The sequence below is a fragment of the Abramis brama genome (assembly GCF_963993115.1).
Source record: "Abramis brama genome assembly, chromosome: 1".
NCBI lineage: Eukaryota > Metazoa > Chordata > Actinopteri > Cypriniformes > Leuciscidae > Abramis > Abramis brama.
This window is the reverse complement of record NC_139963.1, coordinates 7,246,478-7,260,494: the sequence shown is the minus strand read 5'-3', so window position 1 is coordinate 7,260,494 and position 14,017 is coordinate 7,246,478. Positions and strand designations below refer to the sequence as shown.

The following is a 14,017-nucleotide window of genomic DNA, read 5'->3' as shown; positions in this document are numbered from 1 at the left end:
TGTTATTAGACTAGAATATATTACATTTTCACTTTATTAAAAAACTGATGAAAAATATTGCACTTTCACGATAAGGGGCGATATTCACACGATATTCACATTTTTTGAGACGCACCTGTACATATATATTAGGGCTGCTTGATTATGGCAAAAATCATAATCATGAATATTTTGGTCAATATTGAAATCACAATTATTTAACACGATTATTGGTGGGTGATATGATCAAAGTCTTATTTTATGATATGAGTAATTTTAACCCTCTGGGGCCTGGATGTGTTTTGACATGCCCTGACATTTGTGCTTATCTGTTACTTATAACACTTTTATGGCTAAAGTCTGATTACACTGTATTCAGCACAAACTCTGCTACAATAAAATGTGAGCAGCATGTTTGTAAAAGTGTGTAGTTTTCAGAAAATGACGTTTATGCGTGGTTTGTGAAAACAAAAAATGTAAGACCCTGAAATAAGGCCTTAATAGTCCTATCAGCTGAATGGGAGGAGATTAAAAGAATGGCTTTTTTTCTTTTTTTTTTTTTTTCTCGAACAACACAGTCCAAATATACATAACGAAGGACAAAAAGGCACATTGAGCACACTGATCTCAAAAGAGAGTCTTGAACAGTCAGACACCTTTTTTTAATGATTTGTTTCTCATTTCTCCCCTGTTTAGGTTGGCACGCTGTAAGATCACTGGTCAGTGCTGTGAAATTGTGTCTTCAGTTCTACAGTCATCAAACTCCTCCCTGAGAGAGCTGGACCTGAGTAACAATGGCCTGCAGGATTCAGGAGTGAAGCTGCTCTGTGCTGGACTGAAGAGTCTAAACTGTCAACTCAACATACTGAGGTATTTGAGGGTCTGTGAAAAATAACCACACAAGGACATATCCTGGCAAACTTATTCTGAAATGCTTTATTTTTTCACATCAATCTATACTCCAAATGCCATTACGCATATGTAATTAAATGCCTTTCTGTTTGGAGTTTGCATTTTCTCTCTGTGTTGGTGTGGGTTTCCTCCTTGCACTCCGGTTTTCCCCCACAATACAGTAAGTGAATTGGAGACAGTAAATTGCCCATAGGTGTGAATATATGTGTCTTTGTGTGAGCCCTGTGGTGGACTGGCCATCGGTCCAGGGTGTCCCTTGTCTGACGGTCCCCATCCAACCTCACAGAGCATGGGAGGACCTGCAAAGAAGAATGGGAGAAAATCCACATCATACCCAAAAAGACTTTAAACTGTAATCTGCACCAGATAAGGTGCTTTAAATAAGTACTGAGTTAAGGCTCTGTGTACTTAAGCAAAGTAAATATTTCAGTATCACAAATCTGTTTATTTTTACATTTTTTGGTCATTATATAGTGTAGATTGATGTCGAAAAAAATAACCTAAAACACTACAGGCAGCATAAGGTTGCAAACATTTTTATCAAGTCAAGTCAAGTCATCTTCATTTATATAGCGCTTTTAACAATGTAGATTGCTTCAAAGCAGCTTTACAGAGATAAGCGTATAATTTAAGGTAACAGAGATTGTTTTGGCTTTATAGCAGAGTTAAGTTATTTCCATCTAAAGTTAGTTTTGATTGATTTGCTTCTGTCGCAACGATCATTTGTTATTAAATTAGGGGCCGCTAAGACGACACCATTCCCTCTACACAGACTTTAAACGCGAACCTGTGAGAAATGCTGATGGCGTTCACATGCGCATTTAGAATGGGTTCTATAGTTATGTGCGTTTGAATATACGCAGGTTTGGAATTCCCTACAAGCCAAGCCTAAACAAAGTACTTGTCTTTCCTTATAAATTTTGATAAAGAATTTTATTTTATTTTGTTGCTTTGGGGTAGGAACGCGAAACGAATTTTCCCGACAACGCTTTATCTGTATAGTGGTAGTGGGATCCTCCATAGGGAGAGACTAGTTGGCACTTCAGCACTGCATTGTCATCGGGTCCAGGCGAAGGTCCTTCGTCAGATCTGGATACGGCCTGAATCCGGCAGGCAGCAGGAAAACCTCGGGATAAACACAGACACTAAAATTAGCGTAGATGCCATTCTTCTCATGATGTAACGAGTACATCAGGATTTTTGGGAAGTGTTCCCGGTTCCGGCTGACCTAATATATGCAGCCTAACATTAAATTATAGAAGTCTATAATGTATTATGTGAATGCTAGGTCAAAGAGATGTGTCTTTAATCTGGCTTTGAACTGACAGAGTGTGTCTGCTTCCCGGACAATGGTAGGAAGACTGTTCCAGAGTTTTGGTGCTAAATAGGAAAAAAAAATTATAAATAAATGCATATTTTAATCATATTAATAATTAATAATAATAAATATTTTTCCAAGTTGGCGGCAATGGCTCTACGATCTATTTAGGCTTACGATGCTTTAAGTTAAATTGTTTTACTTTAGCTTATTTTAATTAATTAAACTGAACAAGAGGTAAAACATTTTTTTGGAGTGTATGTTTGTTGTATAATGTCAGTTTTGATTTTCACTTTGATGCAGCATAATGTGTATAATAACCCCAAATCACAATTTCTCATTGAAGCAAAATCTGCTGATTACAAGGAGCAGGCAAAGTCAAGTCAAGTCACTTGAGGGACATATCGTGGCAAAATTATTCTGAAATGCTTTATTTTTTCACATCAATCTATACTCCAAATGCCAAATACTCCAAATAAAAGCAAACAAAACCTTTTTTCCTTCTTTGTCATTCAGAGCAGATTTCCTTTTGCAGAAACGAGTCATGACTATACTGCCCTCTATAGGTCTGGTTCAGTCATAGTGCGCATGTGTCGAATGTGTCCATCCTGAACTTTATTGGAAATTGTATATTGGGTCAGTGTAACTCAGTTAAGTTAAAACAGCATTCCCTTGTTTTATGTTAAATAAACCTGATTGAATTAGGTTACAACAACAAAATTAGAATGTATAGGTAGAATCAGTTAGAAATACCTCCTTAAAGCAACAACTGCACTTTCACTTTTTTATAGTGCATGTTTATGTAAAAAAATAGCATATTTTCTAATGTAAAAATAAATAACTTGCTCATCATAAATGATATCCTCAGATATATCAAGTCCCTCATATTAAAACGGAAACCACAGTTTTGCTCTTTTTCTGAGGTAAATTCTTCCAGGATTATTTCTCACTAGGGCTGGGTATTGACATAAATTTTACAATTCGATTCGATTTCGATTCACAAGCTTGCAATTCGATTCGATTTCGATTACGATTCGATTCGATTCAATATCGATTATTTTGGATATCAGGTACAATACATTGCAAATTTTCTCAAGGAAAACAAATCTCTTAACTATTATTATAAACTATGGGAGTCAGTGGTAGCCTATAGGCTTCATTAGCCTACTATAATATTGAAAGTAAAAATTAACTGATTTGTATACAAACACTTAAAATACACTTATTTATTTTTATAATAATAAAGTTATATGAAATTATATAAAAATGTAAATGGTGGCTGTCATAAACTTTCCAGATTAATTCAAACATGCATTAAATATTGAAGAACATTAAAAATGATAATGAATATGTAATATGGTGCATATATTTAACAAAATGCTCCAAGTTTAACAAGTTTATGGTCACTGCTGGATTTTTTTCTGAGGTAAATGTGACGTTACATGACATTGTTTACTAACGTCTTTCCACGGTTGAAACACTGATTGAGCGATTCCATGTGACATGATACGGACTTTGATAAGTTGTACTCTATCTTTTAACACACTTTCAGATGCTCATTCATGTTTATTTCGCGCTGTAACTGGTATTAAGGCGGAAGAGAAGATCATGTGCGCTCCCCTCTGCTGCTTCTCTTGAGCTGAGCCAGAGCGATCTCACGCCACAGCGCCAAAACGGTATTTATGTTTTTGAATTTCGTGAGAAGATGGACGTAATTTGAAATCTGAGACTTTGTTTCATATCAATAATAACAAAGCACAAAGATTATTGCGATTTATTGGATGGGATGCGCGCAACAATGTTCCATTCATTCATCAACTGAAAACAGGATGACTAATCGATTCTTGGGATTTAAGAATCGATATCGTTTCGTAAAAATGAGAATCGATTAAAATCGAGAAATCTATTTTTTTTACCCAGCCCTATTTCTCACCGCATTCCAAATTTTAGAGTTAATGTGGACATGTGAATCTACTGTTGTATAAACCCTGTTACTACCAATTGACGTATTTGCACGGGTTCACTGTTTATGTATTTCTATGTATGTGTGAAAGAAAACCAAGAAAAAATTAGTGGTGACTAAAATTGTTATTGATTTAAATAAATATTTTTTTTAAGAGAACGATTTCCATTGAAGTATATTGGGGCCTTTACATTCATGTTCTTTGCAGACCTTTCTCAAAAACATCAGACAATGCATACAGTGCTCTAAAACACCAGTTTGTATTAATAATATTGTTTTTGTAATTATTTGTTTCTTATTTCTCCCCTGTTTAGGTTGGCATGCTGTAAGCTCACCGATCAGTGCTGTGAAATTGTGTCTTCAGTTCTACAGTCATCAAACTCCTCCCTGAGAGAGCTGGACCTGAGTAACAATGGCCTGCAGGATTCAGGAGTAAAGCTGCTTTGTGCTGGGCTAAACTGTCATCTCAACATACTGAGGTATTTGAGGGTCTGTGAAAAATAACCACACAAGGACATATCCTGGAAAATTTATTGTGAAATTATTCTTATTCCAGAATTATTTCTCACTGCATCCCAAAATTGAAGTAAATGAATATGATCATTCTGATGAAACGTGATGCATTTGAGTTGATGTGGGTGTTGACTCTGTTTGCATGAATTGCCTCAGATCATTACCATATGAATACAGTGCGCTTTCTGTTGGCATGTTCACATTTGCTGGAAACTGACACGAGAGTCAGTTACATCACTCTCTCTTATACAGATTATATAAACAGAGAATATTTGTTTTCATTTTGAATAGGATCATTTAAAAGTAGACACTTATATGTATCTACTAAGGATGTTAACGATTAATCGACGATCGATTAATTGTCGATAATACATTTAATCGCTAAAACTTATCGATCATCGATTAAGCAGGTTCATGCGCGTGCGTACTGCTCAACCACAAAACATGTATAGCGAGCACGCCGGAGTTATGTTTGGGACCATTTTACACCTTGACACCTTTCATCATGACTATAAGTTTGTGTGTGCATTCGCAGCCTTTTGTTTTGTGCAAATGTAAGTTGTAATGTTGTGTTTATTTTGTGTACGCCATATAGGATGCATTTGGTTACGAATTAACGTAGTAAAGCATACAGTGATCCTCTTCAGTTTCAGCGCACGCAGCTCAAACGGCAATGCACGACTAATAATGACTATTGGACTGTCCAATATGGACTGTAATAAAATATTGTGAATTATTTTGGTTTAGTTGCCATAGTCGCGTTGCTCCAGAAATAGCACGTCCACAACATGAGTATTTCTGAATGGCACGTAACTTGTGCATTCACTTCATTTGTGCAGATATCATTTGTAATATTATGTTTATTTTGTATATATCTGATTAATCTCATATAGGATGCGTTTCTTTGAGTTAAATAACGTGCTAGCAAAGTGCAGTTTAACGGTATTCATTAAGCTCGCAGCTCAAACAGCAATGCACGGTTAATAATAACTATGATTAGGACTGTCATATTACATAACATGAGAACACTGTTTTATTAAATCGTTGTGAATTCATTGGGTTAGTTGCCATTTTCAGCGCATTGTTCCTGGAAGAGCATGTCCACAACAGTCACATATTCAAAGCATGCATCTGAGGCGATGGTGACACTTTTCATTAGTCGTTATATTTGATTATTAAATTTAATTAATTTAATTAAATGATCGATCACATTGAAACATTTTACAATCCTACTAGCCCTTTATTTAGATTAAAAACCATTCTCATTAATTTGGTGAGGAACAGCATTTTGTGCAGTATTTGCACACCCTGTCATGCTGTTGGCCATATGCCACTGCAGCAGACTCATATGCAGTGCTATGGCTAACGATTAATCAATTAATTGATCATTCATTTAAACGACGATCGATAATGGGAATTTGTTAAAATTAACATCCCTAGTATCTACAGATATATTACTCTTGTCTGTGTGACAAATATTTGCAGAATTTTGTTTTCCTTTTTTGATGCACTGCAGAAAAAAGTTCACAGAGATGGCTATTACCTTAAATTACATAAATTAGTATTGTGTTATACACTAACATGGACACTTACTGCTGTTGTAGATTATCTCAGTGTTTGGTGACAGAGGAAGGTTGTGCTGCTCTGGCTTCAGCTCTGAGTTCAAACCCTTCACACCTGAGAGAGCTGGATCTGAGCTACAATCACCCAGGAGAATCAGGACTGAAGCTGCTCTCTGATACACTCAACCATCTGGACAAACTCAAGTATGTTAAGTAATATAACAATAATCCTGTCTGGTGTGATTGGTTTTGTTTTTTTAAAGGGTTAGTTACCAAAAAATGAAAATTCTGTCATAATTTTCTCACCCTCATATCGTTCCAAACCTGTAAGACTTTCATTCATTTTCAGAACAGAAATGAAGACATTCTTAATATAATCTGAGATATTTCTGTCCCTCCATTGACAGTGCTACCACTTCAATGCTTCAAAAAGTTCATAAAGAGATTGTAAAACTGATCTATTTGAATTTAGTTTAATCCAAATTTTCTGAAGAGACAGAAAAGAGACACTTTATATGATTAACAGATTTAATTGACTCTAAAATTCATCAAAGCACACATCAGTTATGTTAAACGGAAGCTTAGACATGCTTGCTTGATGTGTGAGAATGTGTGAGAGTTATTCTTGTGTTACGGAGCACGTTTGAGCTTCCGTAAGAACCAATGAGGTTCATTCTTGTGTTATGCACACCGTTAACCCTTGCTGTAAAAAAAAGGCCAAATTCTGACAATTTCATACCATTTTACATTAAAACAGTAATATACCGTAGAAAACAAAAATAGCCTGCAGGAATATAATGTGAATTAACAGCGCTCAAAATCAACACTCTGAGGCTGTGTTCAAAATCACACCCTATACCCTCATTCACTATTCCCTACATGATGAACACCTGATTAGCAGAATCACTGAAGGACAGAGAGACAAGAACAGAAAAAAGAGAAACACAAGAACTACAGCTGACTTCCAGCCACACTGAGTATGAAACCAGTGTACAAACCAGTTTAACTTTATTTATTTCATACATGTACAAAAGTTGAGAATTAACAGATATTTAGTTTTTTATGTTTTATTGAATATAATAAAATTTGTAGTCACCATGATGTAGATCAGTATTTGCTTTAGTTGGTCTCTTGGCCCTTGACTTTATAACATTAGTTTCCCTCTGGCTGCTGTAACTGTGAGTTTATAAAACACATTTGTTATGGCCAGACAAAGTCAAGAGGAAGTTGATCAGGTGTTTTTGGCTGTTGTGATGATGCCATGATCATTTTGGACATTTTGGATATGATTTTCTGATCTCGTCCTGTGTATAAGCTTTGAATTAATGGCTATTTAATATTTGTCATATATCTATTAATCTACCTCATGAAATCCATCAATGTTTCTGTAATCAGTTATTCTGAAGAATATTAAAATCATATCCTGCATTAAAACTTTTTGAACTACTGCATGACTCAGACACACAGACATCAACATTCATGTCGTAATGCATGCTGGGTTCCAGGATAGTATAAAACTCCCAGCATGCACTGCTGCATAAATAAATAAATAAATTATTGCCACCATTGTTGAGAGACGTGCTGATTTTTGATATCTCTGTGTTTCTATAAGTCAGTGTAACTGTTTCTTTGGTTGTGCATAATGTGCTAAAAAAATTATCATTGTAACTCATTTCTGTAGTTTCATAGTGTTGGTAATGTAACACTTGATACAGGATTAAACTGAATGAGATTAGTAAATGAACAGGCTATATGATTAGTTTGTCATCATAATCAATATAACAAACTGCATTCACAAACCATGTGTGTGTGCACATGTGTGACTTGCAAAAACAGAGTTTAAGCAGCAAGTGAAAAACTGATGTTAAAAAGTCAAGGGTCAGCATCCCAACTAAAGCAAACACTGATCTCTATTATGGTATCAAACCAAACATTTTCAATTAAACATCTCAATAACAACTTCTGTAGATGTATGACAGAAATAAAGAAATACTGGGTAATAATAAGTGTAATCATGTGTAATGGTTTGAAGTCAGTTTTAGTTCTTGTGTTTCTCTATTTTCTGTTTGAGTGTTTCTCTTTCCTTCAGTGATTCTGCTTGTTAACAGCAGGTGTTCAATCTTTTTTTGTACAATCTTTTTTAGTGGTCTCAAATTAATTAAGTTCACAGTAATACTTTGCTCACATTATTTGTGCATTAAAATTTTTAGTTAATACATTTAAATGACAGTTAATCAGTTAAAGGCAGTCGGTTTCTGCAAGTGAAATATTAGTTAACTCGAGTTTTAATTTAATTTAGTTTTGTTAAGAACTGTACAACTAACAGTAATGTTGCCAGTATTTTACTGTAAAAAAGCCTGGTAAGATCTAACAGTGTATGGTGTATTATAAAAAACTAAAGTAAATTAGCCAAAAAATATGATGGTATACTCCTTCTTTTAATTATTATGTAATACACAGACATGTAGCCTATATAGGCTTTAGCACTACCCAAATCAAACGAGAGAGCGCATTTATTTTACTGTTATACAAATACTGTATAGTAAAAATGCTCAATTATATATAGCTTTGGAGCCGCTGCTCTGACACTGTATAAATGCTTCCAGTGTGAATACTTGTGTGCGTCTGCAGCGATGTAGTTGTAAAACGGTAGAAATTAGCGCGTGCGCAACAGGACGCCGTTCCCGTTGTATCAGCAGCTGCTGCTTAAAGTCCCTGTTATTAGTCATGTACACGCGCATGGCACACTGATGATAAAACGCATAAATTAGGATTTTTTTAATGGTTTTCTTTTGGTAGTTAAAATATTAAAAAAATTTCCAACATGAGGTTTCGTGTCACTTTCAGTCTTTTTTACATCAGTGCAAAACTAGGTTATGCAGATTAAGACAACTATTCATCGGCATGCACTGACTAATTATATGTGGTAGCAACAAAAAATAAAAGATTGCGACCAAATCATGTGTTGGTGCGACCAACTGAGAGAGTTAGTAGCACCAGTGCAACCAGTGGAAAAGTTAGTCTGGAGCCCTGCACTGATTAAAATGAACACTCTTTATCATCATCCATGTTTGGATCCCGGCACTTTGGTCTAATTTGGCTTTGGTTCTGTGTCGGGATTCAGGCATTCATGCTCCGCGTGTTTGTATTCTGTTGTGAGCGCACAGGATGTGCTTTCGCTCGTTCTCGTGCGCTTTTGTCTTGTTGTGTGTTTTCGAGTTCGCTCGGACCGTACGCTCTGTGTGTGTTGTTGTGTTCTGTGTAGCACACGGTTCGTGTTTACATAGGCCGCGTGCTTTCATGTCGTGTTTTGTCTTGTGCTGTGTAAAAGCTTGTGTTTTACACTGGCTGTGTGCTTTCATGTTTTGTGTGAACATGTGGCTTATGAATGTTCTCATAGATGGGTTTCTGTGCAACGTCATCGCAGAGATGCGCGCACAACTAGGGGTCAGAAAGCAGCACTCTTTACAGCATATCTAGCAGAAACAGAGATGAGACGGAGCTGTTGTGCTGTAAACTGCACTAACCGCCAAAAAGATGGATTTAAAATGTAAGAAATCAATACTTTTATTCATCAAGGATAATACTTAAAACCGCATTATTATTTTACTGAGATGCTGCAGCTCAGCCTTTCATATTCATCTCTCATAGCGTGAGCACGCACATCTTTTGCATCATCAAAAATCTGTCATTCTCAATATCGTTTACACTGGCTCAAAATGCGATCTTTTACTCACAGCTGACACAGATCGGAATTTGTTGCACATGTATAAACACAAAAATCCACACAAGATATGATTTTTTCGCGTCCGATCTGAGCCACTCCCAAATGTGGATTTACACATTTTTACAGATACAAATCCGATATATTGTACATCCGAGCTCCGTCTAAACACGAATATCTTAACTTAACTTCGCTGTAATTAATTAAACCAACAAGCTTTTTTACTCATGAATGATACTGCATATCATTTTAAGGTCAGTTTGAAAGGCAATGGCAGTGGTAATTAGGTGAAAAGAGAAAGTTAATACCCACACTGAAGTTGGTTTGGTCGATATGTTTGACATTCAGTTTACATCAAATCAATGTCATGGATTGGTTTTGATGTCAATTTGATGTCTTTTCAACATCAATTGCCCACTGTAGGTTACTCACTCAGACCCTGTCCACACGGAGACACGTTTAGCTGTATACGTAAACATTTTGTATCGTATCGGCGTTTCGTCCAGACGGATCTGGCGTTTCGGGAGACTGAAACCGCTATTCTTTTAAACCGGGTCCCAGAGTGGAGTAATCTGAAAATGACACCCATGCGTTTTTCGTGTGTATAGCCAATCCATATATGTTGTGAAACGATGATGTCATCACCCCACGGGTCGACCCTAGTCAGACACCGCTAAGTCACGTAACAGCAACAACTGCGGACTACATACTTGTGTTCGTGCTGCAGAACCTACTGAGCCTCTTTATCTATTTTGTTATTATTTACTTGAATGGATTTTTATTTTTATTTCTTTATTTTACTTCTTTGTTTCTTTATATTTTCTTTCTTATGCTATGATGCTTGTCTGTTGTCTGATTAAGACATTTATTTGATTATTATTGGAAAAACGCAGCCCTACCCCTCATGCTCACTGGTAAAACGCGTTTGCTCAAATTCCACTCCGACATTAAATTGCTCTGTACTGTAGGCCTACGTGTTGTAGCCATTAAAGAAAACGTATTTAGTTTCGTATTTATGTTTAAATAATGTTATTTTTTAATTTAATCTACACTACCGGTCAAAAGTCGGATTTTTAATGTTTTTAAAAGAAGTCTCTTCTGCTCACCAAGGCTGCATTTATTTGATTGAAAATACAAACAAAAACAGTCATATTGTGAAATGTTATTACAATTTAAAACAGCTGTTTTCTATGTGAATATATAGTAAAGTGTAGTTTATTCCTGTGATCAAAGCTGAATTTTTGGCATCATTACTCCAGTTCTGTGTCACATGATCCTTCAGAATTTTTTTTTACATTTTTATTTCATGATGCTATGATGAATAGAAAGTTCAAAAGAACAGCATTTATCTGAAATGGAAAGCTTTTGTAACATTAAACACTAACGTTCAAAAGTTTGGGGTCAGTAAGAATTTTCATTTTATTTTTGGGGGAAAGAAATAAAATAAATCAATACTTTTATTCATCAAGGATGAGTTAAACTGATCAAAAGTTACAGTAAAGACATTTATAATGTTAGAAAATATTATATTTCAAATAAATGCTGTTCTTTTGAACTTTCTATTCATCAAAGAATTTAAAAAAAAAAATTGTACACAACTGTTTTCAACATTGAAAATAATGATGAATGTTTTTTGAGCATAAAATCAGCATGTTATACTGATTTCTGAAGGATCATGTGACACTGAAGACTGGAGTAATGATGTTGAAAATTCAGCTTTCATCTGAGGAATAAATTACATTTTAAAATATATTAAAATAGAAAACAGTCATTTTAAATTGTCATAATATTTCACAATATTACTGTTTTTTTTATTGTTTTTTATCAAATAAATGCAACCTTGGTGAGCAGAAGAGACTTCTTTTAAAAACATAAAAAAATCTTACCGTTCTAAAACCTTTGACCGATGTTGATTACGTTGAACGTATGTTGAACAGTATGAGATGCGCAATATATCGGGAGACATCATTTTCACTTCATTTTGTTTTGTATAAAGCCTTTCTTTAAAGTGAATTTCATTTTGTATACATTGTATCTTATTTTTAATCAATGTTTCATTAACCAATTGCCTGGATTTAATAAATAAGAATATAGAAATATAAGAAATATATCAGACAGTATAATCAGGACATGGAGGCGCCGGCGTGATTGCATTGCTCGTGAACTGGAGCTCATCTCGTAAATGAACCGGAACTCAGAAATATATCCACAGAAAGCTTGAAATGTTTACTTTTAAACAAAACAATTCAAAACGAAAAGAAACAGACAACTCTCTAATGTAATCCGATTCCATATGAAATGTGCATTTCTCTCTATAGGCACGTTCACTACTGCAAAGATGGCGAGTCAGCATCGTCAACATCTTTGCAGCCGAGACTGACACAGAAAACACTAGTTTATTAATAAACAATTAAAATGTCTCCTTGCTATAGGCTATTTGACACATTCATAGTTATTACTTTTGCCGGTTCTTTGTGGCAAGCTTTATGCATCCACTAACTAATCGAATATCATCACTCATCCCTATTTTGTACCAGGCCTATTGTTCATATTGTTCAATAAAGTTCTTGGTGAAAAGAAAAAAGAAAAGAAGAAGCTACTGAGCCTAATATTATTGTATACAGCGCGCAAGGTTGTAGGGCTGCTCAATTATGGAAAAAATCATAATAACGATTATTTTGGTCAGTATTGAAATCACGATTATGTAACACGGTTATTTCACATGACTTTGGGAACGTGTTGCATTTATTAAAAAGACACGGTAACACTTTACAATAAGGTTAATTAATTAACATTAGTTCATGTATTAACTAACATTTGTTAGTTCCCATAATTCCCATTTGTTACAGTATTTATTAATATTTTTTTATGTTGGTTAATAAAAATACAGCTGTTCATTGTTTGTTCATGTTAGTTCACAGTGCATTAACTAATGTTAACAAATACAACCTTTCATTTTAATAACGTATTAGTAAATGGTGAAATTAATATTAACTAAGATTAATAAATGCTGTAGAAGTATTGTTCATTATTAGTTAATGTTAACTAAGGTAGTTAACTAATGCTAATTAATGAACCTTATTGTAAATTGTTAAAGACACCTTTCAACAATTCTTAAAAAAATTGAAATTTGAACATTGATTATACTTTTTGAACTATTAAAATAAATAATATAACAGATAATACTTCAATGAGTATTTTAATAATTCCCGCAGGTCTACCACTTATAATGCGGGAAATTCCCCCACAAACACTGATTCACTTAAGCATGTAGATTGTATGAGTAGCCTAAATGAATCCACACAGATTATAAAGTCAAATCAATAATTTTAAAACTTTCTCCAAGACGCAATTTCACAAACCGCGCGAGTGTTCAGCGGCGCCGCGTCTTCTCTCTCTCCGTCTCTCAAAATGGGTTGGACAAGGCAAGCGTCGAAACTACACTCTCGCGTTTAGGAGTCGGGACATGACGGAATTGTTACTTACAATCAGGCCAGCATTGCATCGTAACTAAAGCTGATCATTTTCACTTCTTTTTAAGTCTTATCAGTTTAAACATTCAAGCTGAGAGAGTTTATGGCATCGGGAGGGGCGGATGTGCGCGTGCGCGCGTCATTCAGAACACAAGACAAAAGCGTTCTTTCAAAACAGAACATGGCAAAATAATCGTTTTTACTCAATTGTACTATTTTGGTGATCGTTGGGAGCCAAAATCGAAATTCAATTAATTGCACAGCCTTACAAGGTTGTCTTCTCTGTTTTTAGTGTAGGCCTATCTCTGTGGCAGAATTACAGCACCACATAATGGTCTGGCATGCAGACTACATCGTTTTCAGTGGTTTCGTGGGTACGTAGATATTTCTTGAGACGAAGAGACGACGCTATGTTTACGAAATTTATTTTTAGAACGAGGGAAATGTGTGGATGTGGCCTGCTCAAATGATAAATCAAATGCTCAAATGCAATTTTATTTTCTCATTCGGGAAAGCATGAACTGTTTAAAAAAAAAAAAAAAAAAATCAAAATGCACTTGTATTTGATTTTTA

General features: G+C 35.0%; 1 protein-coding gene across 4 annotated transcripts in view; it reads left to right on the top strand.

The window, feature by feature from the left end:
- Positions 1–14,017, top strand: part of LOC311079578 (uncharacterized protein) — a 447,200-nt gene that overhangs the window by 40,678 nt on the left and 392,505 nt on the right. The window contains exons 7-9 of one of the 4 annotated variants that reach the window (XM_084109137.1): positions 676–849; positions 4,487–4,651; positions 6,290–6,451. The exons of 2 other annotated variants lie outside the window; for them this stretch is intronic. In XM_084109137.1, coding sequence (XP_083965263.1) covers positions 676–849; positions 4,487–4,651; positions 6,290–6,451 — 501 coding nt within the window. The remainder of the gene's footprint in view (positions 1–675; positions 850–4,486; positions 4,652–6,289; positions 6,452–14,017) is intronic. One more of the 4 variants, XM_084109135.1, reaches the window with a different exon arrangement.